At 40.4% G+C, this 16,370-nt stretch overlaps 1 protein-coding gene across 1 annotated transcript in view; it reads left to right on the forward strand.

Moving 5' to 3' along the window:
* EPG5 (ectopic P-granules autophagy protein 5 homolog) overlaps nt 1–16,370 on the forward strand; it is a 64,035-nt gene that overhangs the window by 26,620 nt on the left and 21,045 nt on the right. The window contains exons 17-29 of the mRNA XM_035903095.1: nt 1,445–1,704; nt 3,354–3,494; nt 4,234–4,378; nt 5,196–5,393; nt 6,560–6,670; nt 7,456–7,575; nt 9,191–9,357; nt 9,563–9,790; nt 11,603–11,726; nt 12,596–12,737; nt 13,871–14,042; nt 15,001–15,163; nt 15,759–15,901. Coding sequence (XP_035758988.1) covers nt 1,445–1,704; nt 3,354–3,494; nt 4,234–4,378; nt 5,196–5,393; nt 6,560–6,670; nt 7,456–7,575; nt 9,191–9,357; nt 9,563–9,790; nt 11,603–11,726; nt 12,596–12,737; nt 13,871–14,042; nt 15,001–15,163; nt 15,759–15,901 — 2,114 coding nt within the window. The remainder of the gene's footprint in view (nt 1–1,444; nt 1,705–3,353; nt 3,495–4,233; nt 4,379–5,195; nt 5,394–6,559; nt 6,671–7,455; nt 7,576–9,190; nt 9,358–9,562; nt 9,791–11,602; nt 11,727–12,595; nt 12,738–13,870; nt 14,043–15,000; nt 15,164–15,758; nt 15,902–16,370) is intronic.

Genomic DNA, 16,370 nt, shown 5'->3' on the forward strand with positions numbered 1-16,370 from the left:
CTAGGACATCATAATATATCAACTATCAGCATTTTTGCACCCACAGACCTAATTGAACATACTGTTAGACCTGGGTTTAACATCTATATGAGAAATGGAAATTTTAAATTTGTCCCCCTTGTAAGTTTGCAATATTATCCAGGCTGTAGTTGGATAGTTGCAAACTGTTCTTGTAAGCATCCTTTACTCATGCAGAGTTGGCCAGTGCTTGCTTAATTAAAGGCTACTTAATATTACTGGTGAACATAAGAGACATCCTTCCTGTGTCTCCAGCTTCTTAGCCTTACCTTATGTAAAGACTCAAGATTTTAGGAGCTTTTCAGTAGTGATCAGTGCTGTGTTACCTGAATACCCAACAAACATTTATTACATTGATTTTACAGCACACTGGTGACTGGGGAAGGTATGGCTCCAAGTTACAGAAGGGGAATGGAAGGATAGAAAGATCAAGGTTAAAAATCCCTCTTTTGGGTATTCAATCCAAGATGCTTCTATTTATTTATTCAGAGCTTTTAGCATTGTGTTGTGCTTTGTCTTGTCAGTATTTCTTGTACAGTGCTTTCTCCTCCCTGTGCTTTTTTTACCAGTCTTTTCTTCCCACACTTTGAATCTTCCTTATTGTCTCTGCTCTTTTCTGACTTACATCTCTGCACTACTTAGTCATGGTTTGTTGTCTTGTGCCAGCTAGATGAGTTTTCTTTTCAAGCCTGTTTCGGCCTTGGTTGCCACTTGGTGAATCTGTCCTGACCTGCATGAGCTTGTAATTGGAACTTGAGAGAAAATAATGCTTAGGTTCTTCTACCCCCACTCAGAGAGGATGAAATATCTGCATTGACTCCCTGCTCTGCAGTTTACACTGGTCTGTCAGAGCAGTATTTTTCCCAAAGATTTACAATTCCCTCCAATCTAGACAGGCTCTTAATGATAATGGACACATTTACATGGCACAGAGACTCTGCCTGTCTGTTAGAGACTTCTTTCCAAGGAGAGGGTGCCAGGTTTTAAGCTTTTTGTGTTGATGGATGTTATTTTCTGAATACTCATTTTTAGTTTTCCTTTCACTAGCAGTCATAAACATTATTGAAGGTTGTGTGTGGTTGTTTCTTTCTTTTTTAATAGTAAAACCAAAATTTAATCCAAGACCAATATCTAATTTGGAAAACTTTAGCCAAACAGTATAGGTTGGCAGCCTTTACCAAAAGGGATGGGTGGGGGGAGAAGGCAGGTGGAAATCAAGGCCATAGAAAGAGAGATTTCAGATGAACTGATTTAGTGGTGCTACGTGGTGTGTCTGAAGAATAACTACTCTTGCTCTGATCTCGTGTCATGGTATTGCAAGAGAAGAGGAAACTCATCTGAGCTGACCCAAGTCCCACACTGGTGCTGTACATGCTGTAGTATGGCTGTACTTCCTTTCATTCCTGTTCCTGCTGCTTTGTTCCAGGTCTCCTACTTAGCCAGCATCGTTCGTTACGGTGAAACACCAGAGACTTCCTTTAATCAGTGGGCATGGGGGTTGATTTTGAGGTTAAAGCTTCACAGAAATGACCGTGGCATGCAGCATGGCTGGCCTGCAGTCGCTGTGTCTGACAGTGTGCTCGACATGACGGAGTCGGTCACGCTTCACCCCCTCCTGAAGGCTGTTAAAGCAGGCATCCCTATCGGCTGTTACCTGGCGCTGGCAATGACCATGCTAGGTCACAGGTAAGTGTGCTTTCTCATGCTTGCCTTGCATAGATGGCCCCAGTGACTGAGCAACCTACCTAATGATGAACTGAGGGCTATTAGCATCTTTATGCTTCTATAAAGAATAAAGGACTTCCAATGCAGTCTTTCAGGGACTGTAGTTTCAAACAACATGCCATTTCCTTTATGTTCCTAGTACTATATTTTTGCCTTCTGCATGTTAGAGACAAAAATAGAAATTAGAAATAATATTGAAACTGAGAGGTTAGCATGATTGCTATGGACAGGAATAACATTTAACCACACTTACTGAAAGGTTTGTTCTACAGGTTATTTTTTTAGCAGGGCTGCAGCAGAGGAAATAGTGAGGAGAAAAAACACTTATGCTGGTAATAATAGAGAGCTGTATAACCTTGATACTGAACCTGCGGTCCCTGACTGTGTTCCAAACCAGTCTTTTCCAGTGCTTTCAGCTGGTTTGTGGTAAGGCTTTTGGACATAATCAAACGTACTAGTTGATTAAGGTACAGGGCCACAGCTAGGTTAATCAGTCTCTCCCAGGTCTGTTTTCCCAGAATCTGTCATATCTTTAATCATCTCCTACTCTATTCAAAATTTTCACTAACTTGTGTTCTGCATATAATATTGCTTTGCTCTTTAAAGAGAAATTATATTGTCTTTGTTCTCCTTCCCCAAGCCATTGCTTGATGGTAAGGTTATGCCATACATACATACATAAGTGCTTCTGCAAAGCACTAGAGTAATTTGAGAAGGTGTTTGAGAGTGGAAATTTTTATGTGACATAGAGCATGGAATGTAAAACAAGGAATCTCTTTACTTCTGTGGTTTTTGGGTTTGATGGGTTTTTTTTTGTTTTGTTTTGTTTTTCTCCCCAAACACTATTTGGCCTTGCAAAGAGCTGTCTGACATCCTCCTCCTATCTAAACAGTAACACTGATATTTGTCCCATGCAAAATTTCAAGGCCAGTTCTGGTAATGAGCAGAAGAAACAAAGCACTGTACTGTATGTTAGTGACTTAATGTAGTATTTCATTTTTGTGACCTCAGAGTAGACATAGAATTAATATTTTACGTCTTTTCCTAATGTGCAGCCCTTCTCAGTTAGCAAAACTTGATGCAGAGCAAAGTACCAAATAAGTTGCCACTAGTGAGTTTTCTGGACAGTAAGAGTAGGATTCATCTCAGCTGACTGCAACCATCTCAGTACCTACTGTAAGGAAATTCGGAGTTCCATCAATAGGTAGTGAAGAAAGATGTCCAGACCATCATCCATCCTGAGGAAATGTCAAAGGTAGATGATATGAAACTCCCTCTGTGGGCTCTTCCTTTGCCTGGAGAGGGAGGCTATTTGGGTAGGTTAGGCAAGAACCTTGAGCTTTAAATTCATTGAAACTTGATGGAGGAAGACCCGCATCTCCAGTGATTTTTGGAAGACAGGACACAAACCCTCAGAAGGGCAGGAAAAACTTACCAAATCTGTAGGCAAACTGATTCTACAGCTGAAGAAAAAACTGTGAATTTAGTTGTTCAGCATTTCAAAGACTATGTGTAAAGACATTCATGTCTTTACGTCTCATCTACTGATAGTCAATGTGTTTTTCCTTATTTTGTTGTGTGTGGTTTTTTTTTTTTTTTCTTTCTGACAGCATTGAGAAGTTCTGTGCTGAAGGGATCCCTCTTTTGGGCATACTCGTCCAGTCTAGATATCTGAGAACAGTAGTCCATGTGCTGGATAAAATTCTACCCTTATTTTATTCTTGCCAGTATTACCTCCTGAAGAATGAACAGTAAGCACTATATGTCCCTAATACGTTTTTTGATAAAGAACAATGAAAGCTAACCTTAACTGTTACATTTATTAGGCTTCATTCTGGGTTTTGCGTCCAGTGAGGATGTGGTGCAGATGTTGGGGAAGTATGTCTTGTTTGTTTGCTGAGTTACTTCTTGACATTGACTGTGGTTGAGGACATAGTTGTAGAAGTGTCTCCCTACTGACATCACATGTACAGTTGTCATGGCTGCTGCTGATGTGCCAGAGAAGTGGCCTTCAAACAGCTGTATTGACAAGTAGCTGTTGTGTCTAGGTGAGCGAGAAAAATAAGCAGGCAATGCTATTTAACTGTGTCGCTACTGTAAATTGAGCAACAGCTGGGAGCGTTCTTAAGTGCTGGACCTTGGCTGGCTGTCCTTTGAGATCAGTAATGTGGTCCTTGGGGTGCTCTTGGCTTGGACCACCAGGCATTCTCCTAAACGATTCCTGGGCTAGATTTGGGTGCCGATGTGGATTGAGAACTCTATTTAGTCCTGGTGAGCTGCCTTGAATTGCTGCTGTCAGCTGCTCATACCGTGCCTAAGCTACAGTTAAAATCAAGCAATTATATCTGCAGCACGGTTGTGAATCAAAGTCCTTGTATATGGGTGTTGCCAGTGCTGTCAAGGTGGTTTTAGATTTTCTAAAAGCAGATTTTCTGTATATTATGATGTAGGAGAAATTTTAGAATTAATTTAGTTTGTTGACATCCCTAGGTTTTTATCTTACATCCAACTGTTCCTTCATCTGGATAGTGGAGTACCTCAAGGGGTGACCCAGCAGGTTACCCATAAAGTAACACAGCACTTGACAGGAGTGAGCTATGGAGAAAATGTTAAGCTGCTCAGTAGTATGATACAGGTAAGAAGATTATTTGGGGGGGCGGGGAGGGGAGGATGTGTTTAAAACCAGGCTTTTTTGACTAAGTTAGTGCTTGAAGTTAGAAGGCATACTGAATCTGGCAGTTATGCAGCCTTGGGGTACAAATAGTTGGGTTTGGTTTCCTGAAATACTTCCACTTAAACTTGCGTAAATCTGGCAATACGTGTGACGCTGGACAACAATGTGTGCCTTCCAGATTTCTTGGAAACAGTGTTTTCTCACACCAGATCAAAACTGCCTAAAAAGGGAATGTCATATGCAGCACTACTTTCTTGCTTGTGTTGGTTGAAGAATGTAGCAGATACATTAATGTTTGAAAGTTTTGCTTTTTACCCTTGATATGCTATGAAAAAATGTTCCTGTGTTAGGAACCTAGTATTTTTTTACTAAGTGCAGAGAGGTCAAGAACCAAGGCCCATTAACGTTAGAGAGGGTTAAGGACTAAAGGGAAATGTACCTACCTTGGGAAGTCCTTCTGCAGGAGCAGCAGGCTGTACCTGCTACACCTTCAGAAATAGGTGCCATTTATGCCTGCAGGTCACAGGCGTCCCACTCTTGGCTTTTGCATCTATTTTTGCTGATTGCACAAGATGCTCAGCTCTCCAGGCTGCAGAATCTGTTCTGGAGGTTCGAGATGACAAACCTGTTTTTACGCAGGCATAGAGAGCAACATGATAAATTATTTGTTTTAAGGATAGGCCCACAGCCTTTTGCAAGTTAAACAGTTCTTCAGTAAATTCTTATAATTTAATTGAAGCTGCAAGCTCTTGAATAATTTTACCCTTTAATTTGGCAGACTCACATTTTTCTAAGTGGCCAGCCACACGGAGTGGGGCCGGCTGCAGTACTGGAGTTTTGGGTTCAGGTCCTCACCAGCCAGCAGCTGTGGCACAGGGACCGGGCTACCCTCTTCTTGCTGGATGACTTATGTAAAGCTGCTTTTCAGTACAGTCAAGAGGACTGTGTACAAAAGCTGCTTTACCAACAACACAAGGTAAATGGGTGTGGTATAATGGTGTGGCTATTGAGTAAATGGCCGTTTCACATGCTGCTTGTGCTAACTCTGATATGAATGTGTTTTTGTGAAATGTAACAAGAAAGTTATGATTGACTGGTAAAGGGTTTATGTCATCTGATTTATTTCTGAGCAGACTGATTAGTCAAATATCTGATATTTGGATAATAAGAATTAAAACCCATTTGGAACACAGGTTTCATTCATATGAGTTTTATCATAGCATTTTAGTTTGTAGTTGTTGTGGTTTAACCCAGCTGGCAACTCAGCACCACGCAGCCGCTCGCTCACTCTCTCCCCTCCCTCGGTGGGATGTGGGACAGAATTGGAAAAAAAAAAGTAAGACCCGTGGGTTTCCCCTCCCTCGGTGGGATGCGGGACAGAATTGGAAAAAAAAAGTAAGACCCGTGGGTTGAGATAGACAGTTTAATAAGAGAAAAGAATAACAATAGTAATAATAATAATAATAATGGTAAGAGAATATACAAAACAAGTGATGCACAATGCCATTGCTCACCACCCACTGACCGATGCCCAGCCTGTCCCTGAGCAGTGATCGCTCTCTGAGCCACGATCGCTCTCCCCCACAACCGACCGACTAACCCCCCCCCCAGCATGACATTCTGTGGTCTGGAACAGCCCTTTGGTCAGTTTGGGTCAGCTGTCCTGGCTGTGCTCCCTCCCAGCTTGTTATGCACCTGGCCGAGCAGGAGAAGCTGAAAAAGTCCTTGAGTAGTCTGAGCACTACTTAGCAACAACTGAAAACATCAGAGTGTTATCAACATTCTTGTAGTACTGAATCCAAAACACAGCACTATGCTAGCTACTATGAAGAAAATTAACTCTATCCCAGCCGAAACCAGGACAGTAGTCTTTGCATTTTGTATGTTGATATAGTGTATTTAGAACAAAAACTGAGCATCCTCTCCTGAGAAAACAGAGGCTGTCACTATAAACCAGATTATTTTCATCAAAAAAGGAGTGCAAGTAGGCATTTGTGTGGTGGCTGGCTGAGCTCGGGTTGGGAAGTAGCAACGTGAGGCAGAAAGGAACCTGGATGAAGGTAGAATGGTATACCTCTAGCTTGTAAATCATCTGTTGGGCTGCTTATGAAAATCCACCAAATGTTTTCTGTTTCCATATAGAATGCTTTGGGCTATCATTGTGACAAAGGTCTGCTGTCTTCACTTGTTAGCTGGATTGTGGCAGGCAATGTTACACCTTCCTTTGTTGAAGGCAATGCCAATTCCTCTCAGGTGAGTGGTGTGGTGGTGTTGTATGAACAACCCTGGGTAAGCCATATACATGTGTTTAGGCTTGCGCTTTTTTTTGCTTTTGCAGATTTTTGAAGATTTTTCTCTTGTTTTCTCTTTCTTCCTATCCTTGTGTTTGTGAGTTTTCTTGTGATAAAATCCTAATTTAGCATAAGAGAATGCTGTGGGTTTATTACACTAACGGGAACGCGGACATTTTGCACAGAGAAAGTTTGTCTGATCTGTGACCAAGAATTCATGTAATAGGATTTATTAATTAAGATTTCTTTTAATCTTCAATTGTTCTAAGTATGTTTAATGCGAGAAAAATAAGTAAAGCCCACTTCTTCTGTTAGATCAGTCTATATCTGATAAATACTTTGAATACTAGTTGCTTTCTCTCTGCATAAGCAGGTTCCTCATTCAAGCAAAAAGGAAAAAAACCTGTAGTACCCCAACTGGAGACACATAGTGCAGGTGGGAGAGAGGGGATCTTACTTTACAGGCTTTGGGTAGGTTGTTTCCTCTAGAACTCTCTAGGTAATTCTGTTATTTGTCCCTGGTTTCCTCCTTCTTTCCCAAGATTGCATGGGATACAAAAATGGAAGTTTGAATGTAGATAAGGAGGAAGCTGGTTTTCAATTTTCATGTTGAGGTATGATAACTGCTTTTGTGACTTTGTAATGGGAAACTGGCAAAGACATATTCTTCTTAAGAAAACAGCAACCTTCCTGGTCCTACCCCTGCCATTTTGTTATCAGTGTTTCTGTTATTGCCGTTCTTTATAGGTATGGTTTTCATGGGTGGTGTTAAATATGGAGTCAATATTTGAAGAAGATTCACAGCTTCGCAGAGTTGTGGAGGGGGAGTTGGTTATTAATGCTTTAACTCCTGATCAAGCTTTGAAGGTGAGAGAACTGTTCATCTGCTTTTATCAGACAGAACTACTGGAGAAAAGTGTTCCCGTGTATTTTATGTGCTTTTTCTTGCCAGGATAAAAACATAACTAATGTTTTATTTGGCTTTCCAGGAGAAAATATACCTCAGGGAAGTTTTGTTTTACATTTTGAGTTGAACACTTAAAAACTACTGTGCAAATATCTGGTCTTTAATATACCGTTATTTACAGGAAACTTCAGTCACTAATTAGTGCTGTTGCATGATTTTCTGGGTCATCTGAATGCCTCACGATCTTCAGTGGCTTTATTCTATACCACTGAGGTGGGGAGTGCAGGTAGTCTTATTTTAAAAGTGGATTAATTTGTCTATATTTCAAAGAGTATTTCTCAGATTATTTTAATTTTGCAGAATTCTGGGCTTTACTTTTCTCTGTTTTTGCTGAATTACTTCCCAAGGCTTTCAGAACTGTTTTTAGGTGTGCTTTAAGCCATGCTGCAGCATTTTTCAGGTTCTTTGCCCAAATTCAGTTAGAAATTCTGGAATGAAGCAAGTGGAAACCAAAGCTTGAAAAGAACAAACCAAAGTGGAAACTAAGTCTTGAAGTGTTACCTTTTGCACATCCTTATTCTTAACTGTTTCAGTGTGTTTTAATAAGCAAGGTAGTCTAGAAGCTCTGTGAAAATAGATTACTTTCTCTACGCTCCTATGAAGCTTGGTGGAAATAGGTCTGGCTGTGTCCAGATCTGGTACACGTCTTGCATCCTTGAAGACTAGTCTGGAAAACATTTGTCCTTTGGCTTGCATGTCTTGATTAACCTGGAAAACAATGAGATAGTATGGGGGGAGTGTGTGGAAAAGGGTGCTGAGGATTCCTGAGGTCTAGTGTGGGGGATGAGGTTGTGCCAAGGTCTGTGCCGAGATGTGGGAATTCAGAAAAGCCTCCAGTTCCTCTGCTTCAGGCACGGTCCATGGGAGCTTGGTGTGTGACTTTTTAATGATTTAGTGGGTCTGTGGAGTAGTGTTCCATGTTGCTGATATGGAGTGCTGCTGCTCATACGTTGCATTGCATTTGTTCTGCTTCTGCAAAAAAAAAAAATTTTTTTTTTTCTTTCTGTATTCTTTCTTCACATGAGTTTTACTTTAGATTTTCAATAGGGCTGTATGGAATATAGTCTGGAAAACGCTAAAAGCGATAACATGCTGTAGAATTCTCAGCCCTCAGGCAGCTTAAGATTTATTTTTTACTGGTTGGACCATGCTGTGTGCTTCACTGCTGCTGCTTTGTTCTCTAACAGCACCATTTATACAGATGTCTAAACCAGGAACACCTACCTCTGTGAGGAAGAACAGTAATTAACTGTAATTAACACCAATGGCCCATATGCTGGCCTTGCATCACAGTAGCCCTTCCATTCATGCTATTTTTTTTAAGCATCAGAGCTGTAGCACTGCTCTAACAGCTGTCAGCTGCGCAGCTCTTCCACTAAGACCTGTAACAGATGTGCGAATGTTTTGAAAAGTTTTCTGCTCTATAATTGCTGAGTTAATCTGTTGGGTTAAGCTGTGACAGCCTGTTAGAGGGAACCGCAGCAGAACAGTTGTCTGAGAATGTTCTTTTTGCAGAAAGCACAGACCCAGCTGAAGCTGCCCATTGTACCTTCCCTTCAGAGGCTCATGATCTACCGCTGGGCTCACCAGGCCCTTGCTACCCCTGCTGATCACCCTCTCATGCCACTAATCTGGCAGAAATTCTTCCTCCTTTACCTTCACCGACCAGGACCGCAGTATGGGTGAGTCTGATCATAAGGGCTCTAGCAGATTAGCAAGCAATAAGAAGTTTGCACTGAAAGTGAGATTAGTAAGTGCCTCGTACTAAGACCGCATCCGAAAGCAGGTACTAGCAACTTGTCTAAATTTAGAGTCAATGCATTTGCAGAAATGCTGACTTGACATTTGCAACAAGACTTTGTTGTGCTTTTTTTGTTTGTTTTTTAGGTTACCTGTAGATGGCTGTATTGGAAGACGTTTTTTCCAGAGTGCGGCTCATATTAACTTACTGAGCGAGATGAAGCAGCGCTTAATAGAGGTAGCAGACTTCCACCATGCTGCCAGTAAAGCACTAAGAGTGGAGAGTCCCGCAGAGGGCAGCGACAGATCACCAGAGAAGGCGAGCTGCTCACCAGATTACCTGACTTCACCAGAACTGCATAAGGAACTTGTCAGGTAAAGGAAGACTACCCAGTTCAAGCTTGCTCAATGCAACCACCTGAGCAACTACTAGAGCACAGTCTTAGCCATGGGAGGCACGAAGGGAGGTGGCCCTACGCTGACCTGGATGTACTGCTGGCACTTGTTACATGCATAGCAGTGGTCAAATCTGTTCCTTTGTTGATAGAACTTGTTTTGTTTGCAGGGAGAGGCTGCTTTTACTGCTAAAAATAAAACATTGTTGATATAGTTGTCCTCAGAGGAGAGCTTTGCTTTTTAATTAATGGTATCCTCATACTAGTGAAATATTTGTTGTTTGGACATACCTGCTACCAATATGTACATCACTAGCTCTAAAGTGCTGCTTTGTCTGTATACATCTGTTTGTCACAGGCTAGGGCCCAAACTTAAGTCTGAATAAGGTTACTTCTTCAGGGAATTTGCTGGATATTTCCACACATGATTTAATTAGTGCAGTTTACCTGGTGATCACACTAAAGTTAAGCTGTGACAAATGTGTTCTGTGCCAGCTGGAAAGTGATATGTCTCCTTAACCAAACGCAGGACTGTCTCCTTGTGTTGGAGATGTGCATGGTCACTTACTGCAATGCAGTTGATGAGCACTCATTTTTGGAAGGAGCAGTAACTTCTAAGAGCCATGTGTCTCACGCGCACTGAAACTGTAGCTGTGCTGTTCAGAAGTCCGTGGTTCTGTTACACAGACTTTTCATTTGAGAAGTCTACCGTAAGAAATACTTGCAGTATTACAGTATCTGGATTTTCCTATAAACTGTAATTGAAAGGATTATTTGAGGAGAGTCCTTTGTTCAGGGGGTTTGGGCATACAGGATCTGGACTTCTTTTAAGTGCTTCCCCACCAGCAATCAGTAGGTACTGTACAAACAAACAAAGGACATCACAAATCCTCCTTGGTCATATGTAAAAGATAATCCAGAAATGCTTACTGGCTGGAACTTAATATTTTTCCAGCCTTTCATTTCAAAGGAGCTCCCCATACCAACATAAAACCAGACTGCTCCGCAGCCACGTAAATCTTATGCTCAGGAAGCTTAATGACCACCTAGACAGGATAGAAAATATTGGTAGAGTTCATAAGGGCAGACTTTTAGTCTACGTCAACTTTTTAACCAATGACACTGATGCAGAAAACAGGAGTTTGCTAGTGATATTTAATACAACAGTGCAAAGATTTAAAGGTATTCTAGTTTTCCCTTGTAATCAGGAAAGCTTGGATGATATGATTGTGACAAGGGTATCCATCAGTAGAATGATGTCAGTTGAAGAAAGAAGTATATTTATGTTAAGTATTGTATTATATATTAAGTACAGTGTTAGCAGAGGCAAAGTGGGAATAAACTAGCCATGAATTTAAGTCTGACAAGAAATTAGACAACTAGGGTGTGAGCTTTTAGAGCAGGTACTCTAGAGAAGTCATGGGGTGAGAAGCCAAACTAGTTCAGACGTGCTTTTTTTTTCTTTGGTCTTTTGAATGGGGTTGTAGTATGATTCCCTGACGTAAGAGGCACTTCCAGTGCTGGGTCATGTTTGCTAATTTGCATAAATGTTTTCCTTTTCAAAATTTGTCATGTTACTCTTGGTTATTGCCCTTTATATGTTTCCAAATAGCTTCTTTCCACTGCTGGTCTTTGAACTGGCACTTCATACACAAGTCACAAAGCATCTCCTTGCAGCGTGATTTGTTGCCTTAACTCTAAACCCCAGAATGAGGCTGTGTGTAATACATGCTATGCATACAATTAAAGTTCACATTGATTTATTTTTTCCTTTTTTTGTTTGTCTTCTCAGGCTTTGTAATGTTTTTGTTTTGTGGTTGGAAGAAGAGAGTTTCCAGAAAGGAGACACGTACATTCCTTCTTTACCGAAGCAATATGATACACATAGACTTGCTAAAGTCATGCAGAATCAACAGGTGAAGTGCCAATGACATTGGCAATCTGGGATCCCAAATTCACTTCACTTGTTAAAGTGGGTCCTCTAAATTAGTGAGAGACTTGATGTCACTGGTCTTTAATATGTGTACAGCATGTTAACTTTTTTCCTAGAAATCCTGTGCTATCCCAAACTGTCTTCCTTTTATCTGAGCAAGGACTCACGAACAGATTTCTTGCATATCTTAATGAGAACACAGTCCTTATTCTATACTGTTCTGTAATTCTTTTTATGTTCTAAGATAATTTTAGGGAATTATTGAAGTTGGAACTTTAAATGACAAAAGGCTGGAAGCCAAAATCTGCTCATGTTGATAGTCTGTAGTATGTGAGGTTCAAATACAAGTTAGTGAGTGGGAAGTGTATACTATTCTCTCCAGTAATCCTGGAAAGTTAGTGTAATTAAAAAGCCTCTGAGGGGGAGATTTTGGAAGGTCATTTCCTCATGCCTGCTTTGTTGTTATTCCTCCAGCGAATGTGACCACTGGAAATGCAGCCTGCTTTAGCCTGATTACACTTAATTGTGCCATGATGTTTTAGACTATCTTCGTTTCCTCTGTGTTCTTTTTTTAGGATGAGAGTTTTAATAATCTGTACCCTTTCTCTCTAATTTGTGTGTGCTTGTCAGATTTCTTAAATATCACAAATGCTTTTCAGTGGCTTAGCTATATATGTGATAAAAATTCTTCAGCATAGCTCTTTTCTTTTCCCTAGTAATAATTTTCCTATGACTTAAACCTACAGGGTCTAGTTTTATGTACTTACTTTGGTTCCCCAGTTACTGGGATGGACGCACAGTACATGGCACTGACCAAAATGGGAATGACAATTTAGTTCTTTTGTGCTTTAGGATTTGTGGATGGAGTATGTCAATGTTGAACTCATACACCATGAGTTTCAGGAAGCTCTCAACCTTTGGCTGCCACTTCAGCTTGAATCACATACAGCCAGTGTTTCTGCAGGGCAGACGGATTTCACCAACCCTTTATCAGGTACAGGATAGTGATACTGTTAATGAAACTGGGCCAGAAAGTATTGTTAGTGTGTTGAAGCCTTGGCTTCTCTAGGAACATATTGAAGTCTGTGAATAAAGATATTAATACAATTTGTTTTCTGTGGGTACAGTATTTTGCATGAAGTTTTCATGGTGTTCTCGCGAAGGTGTCCATGTGAGAGGCTAAAATCCATAGTTTTGGTTTAAATTTTGCTGCATCACAGAACAGCAGTGAAGTTTTCATGGTGTTCTCACGAAGGTGTCCATGTGAGAGGCTTTGGTTTAAATTTTGCTGCATCACAGAACAGCAGGTCATATTATGCTTAGAGCTTCATGGGTGAGCTTTCCAAAGATTCTTCTGCACACAGCATACTCCAGACAGGCTGAATTTTCCCAAAGTTTGCAGAGAGACAGCTGCGAGCAAAGGCAAAATCCACTGTAACTGAAAACAGAAAAATTGTCTCTTTTTGTTGTTCCCAGTGCCTTTCCTTGCTGTTTCCCTGGAATTTCGGCATGGTGAAAGGGTTGTTCTAGCACAGAAGGGGTTAACAGTCATAGTAGATAGATTAAAGGGTATCATGAGATTGGATTTTTGGGGGGCTGATTAAAAAAGGGGAGGGAGGGAATAGAAGGAAACTGGAATAGTTTCATCAGTGAATCGGTGCTGTTTGGGAATCAGCAGGAGAGTGCTGACCTGGAGAGAGGCTACGCTTTGAGGAGGAATTGGAGCTGACAAGACTAGAGACAAGGGTGAATTGTAGGGGAAGGAAGATGAATTTGGTTTAGCAGACTGGGTCTGGGAGCCTGTCGGGTGAGGGAAATAAATGGGGTGACAAGAGGAAGATTGGAAGGGTGGAAGGTAGGACAGGCTAGAGGAAATAAGAAAAGCAATGGGGGCCTTGGATCCTAATGTCTGTATGATGGAGCTGGTCATGAAAATTAGCTGTGTGAAATAAACTTTCTCAAGAAAAATAGGAAGATTAATTAAGTGATTTTTTTTTTTTTTAAAAGGGAGGAATCCTGAGAAACACATCTGCTGCTAAAAATGTTTCATGCAGAAAAATAATGTGTTTGTTCAGTTTCTCCTAACCTTTTCTTATCGACAAAACTTGCTTCTGCTTTCCTTTCTAGCCAAAGAGAGGATAATGAATAATTTGAAGAAGTTTGATACTCCCAAGCCTCTTCTTCCTCTCCAGACAATGAAAGCTCCTGTGCCGGTTATTTCCTCTGCCAGTCTAGTAAGTCAGAAAGAAGCAATTCAGCTCATGCACATGGACCTTAACGTCTTGCAGCGACATGCCAAGTAAGACATGGCTGTTTTCCTTCTGCCCCACTAGCATGTCTAGCAGTGTCTTCAGGTGCCCTTTTACAGCAGCCTCATTTGTGGCGTTGGCACAAGACTGTCAGTACATGACTTCTGGTTCTTGTCTCAAGTTTTGGTTTTTGTGGTGTAGGGTTTTGTTTTTTTTCCCCTTGGCTATCAGGTTATTATTCTGATCCTTTTAATGAAGATATAGCTACATAAGTCTTGTCTAATGACTGAGATTACATCAGCTGACATCTAACTTCTACAGATTCTTTTCTCATTTGGCATACTTCTTAAAATAAAGCCTCTCTTTAGCCTAAATTTGTTGACAATAAGATAGTTAGTTAACCCTTTTGCACTAATGTAGTAGCTGCACTGGAACCCGCAAGAGAGAAATCTGATTTCTGGGACTATTAGCTTTGTGTGTAAAGAGAAGAGTTTCTGTTTTTAATATTCCTACTCCAGCTGACAAATCTATAGCTGTTCTTGCTCAATGTAGTAATTTAACATCAATATTATTATTAAAAAAAAAAACAAACAAAAAAACCACCTCAAAACTTGCTAAGCCCAAGAGAGGATGTGTCTAAACAATTCCAACAGCAATTGTTGACTGAATCATCCCACAGTCCAGCTTTTTTTGCCTGGTGGAAAATTACATTTCCTAGAGAGGGTGGTCTATTTGATTTCCTTCCAAGCTGTCATATAGAATAATTAAAAAGAGCTCATGCTGACTTGAGTAGTTTTGTTCTTATGAACCTATTTCTTTATTACTTTGAAGTGCTATTACTTTGAAATTTTAATGCAATTTCATTTAATAACCTTTTATGTTTTCTAGGAAAGTGTCATGAGTCTTTTTATAGCACATTAAGTTGAAGTCTCATCTCTTGTTTACAAATTCTTAGCATTACTGTTTTCAGTAAAGATTTTGGTAACTTTATTAACAAATGCTTTTCAGAACTGCAGCTCTCTGGGAATCTCAGCATGTTGCTCTCAATAGCGAAATATTGGACACAGTACCTAAGCTGTACGTCAATCGGGAAGAGCAGATCACCCTCCATTTGGAGTGCCGGGGAACTTCAAATAAAGGCTGCCAGGGAGCAGCTCTTCTAACAATCCAGGTTAGAGACATGGCATCACTGCTGTTCTGGGGCTGTTGGACATGAATAATGAAAGTGAAATCACTGAATGATCACAAGAATGGTAGTGGTTAACCGAATAAATCCATACACACAGAATAGTTACCTGAAATACCTAATATGTAATGCTCAAAAGGAGATGCAGATCAACAGCTGAAGAATAAGTTGTTGCATACAATTTGTTTTGCCCATAGCATCCTTTCCAAACTACTTCCCAATGTATGAATGTGGGAATATGCTCACATAGGAATAGAAGCATGAAAATGTTTATGGAAGTATTCCCACGTTGCTTGGTGTATGAATTTCTTGATCCCTTCTTAAGTTTCAGTCCCTGTGGATTAAAAGCCTTACATAAAAGACATCAATTATATTAGTGTGTGATAATTAAATAGGAACATGATGAAGGATGTGTGCTTGGGCATGTGTACTAAATCTGTTCAAAACCCTCAGGGGAGAACAGTCTATGTTCAGAGTTCTCTTACTGGGCTCTGCTTCATTTTTACAAATAGGTGCAACATTGAAGAATTTGAGCAAAAGATATTATTCTGAAATGAATATGTGTCTTTTTGTCATTTAGTTTGAAGGGAAACATAAAAATGAAGCAGTGAGCCAGCAGCTTCATGCTTTGCGTAAAGAAGTGAGACAACTGCAGGCAGAAGCTACGAAGCCACCTTCTCTGGGTGTTGTGGAAGCAGCAGTACATGTGGAAAATTTTATAACGTAGGTTGTTCAGACACTGTTTTAGGTAGTGATGTTTTATATTTCTTTTTCTGTATATTAGAGTTAAAATGTAGAATCTGTTTGTGTGTTTTTCATAATGCTTATCAGCTTGGGTTGACAACAGAGCTGGAATCCTGAGACCTGTATGTTTGTGACACAGACCTCTAAAGGAATAACTTTGTGTATTATCAAAGAGCCAACTGCTGGTCATTCAGCCTCCACAGGGCACACAGTATTGTTTTCTACTTTAATGTATTGTATTCTGCATTAGAATAACCCTTCTAGCCCTGCAAAAACACATTGAGTGATGGCAGAGATGCTATGTTGAACTTCAGGAAATAGCAAACTGTTTCCACAGCTGTCTCAGCCATAAGCTAAACTATGTGGTTTTAATACCCCTCTCCGTAAGTTTTTTTTTCCTATTATACTGCAGGACATAGTTCTTTACTAGAGAGTTATGATTTGAAGT

This window comes from Egretta garzetta, unplaced genomic scaffold (genome assembly GCF_000687185.1).
Source record: "Egretta garzetta isolate BGI_Z169 unplaced genomic scaffold, ASM68718v1 scaffold179, whole genome shotgun sequence".
In the NCBI taxonomy this organism is placed as follows: domain Eukaryota; kingdom Metazoa; phylum Chordata; class Aves; order Pelecaniformes; family Ardeidae; genus Egretta; species Egretta garzetta.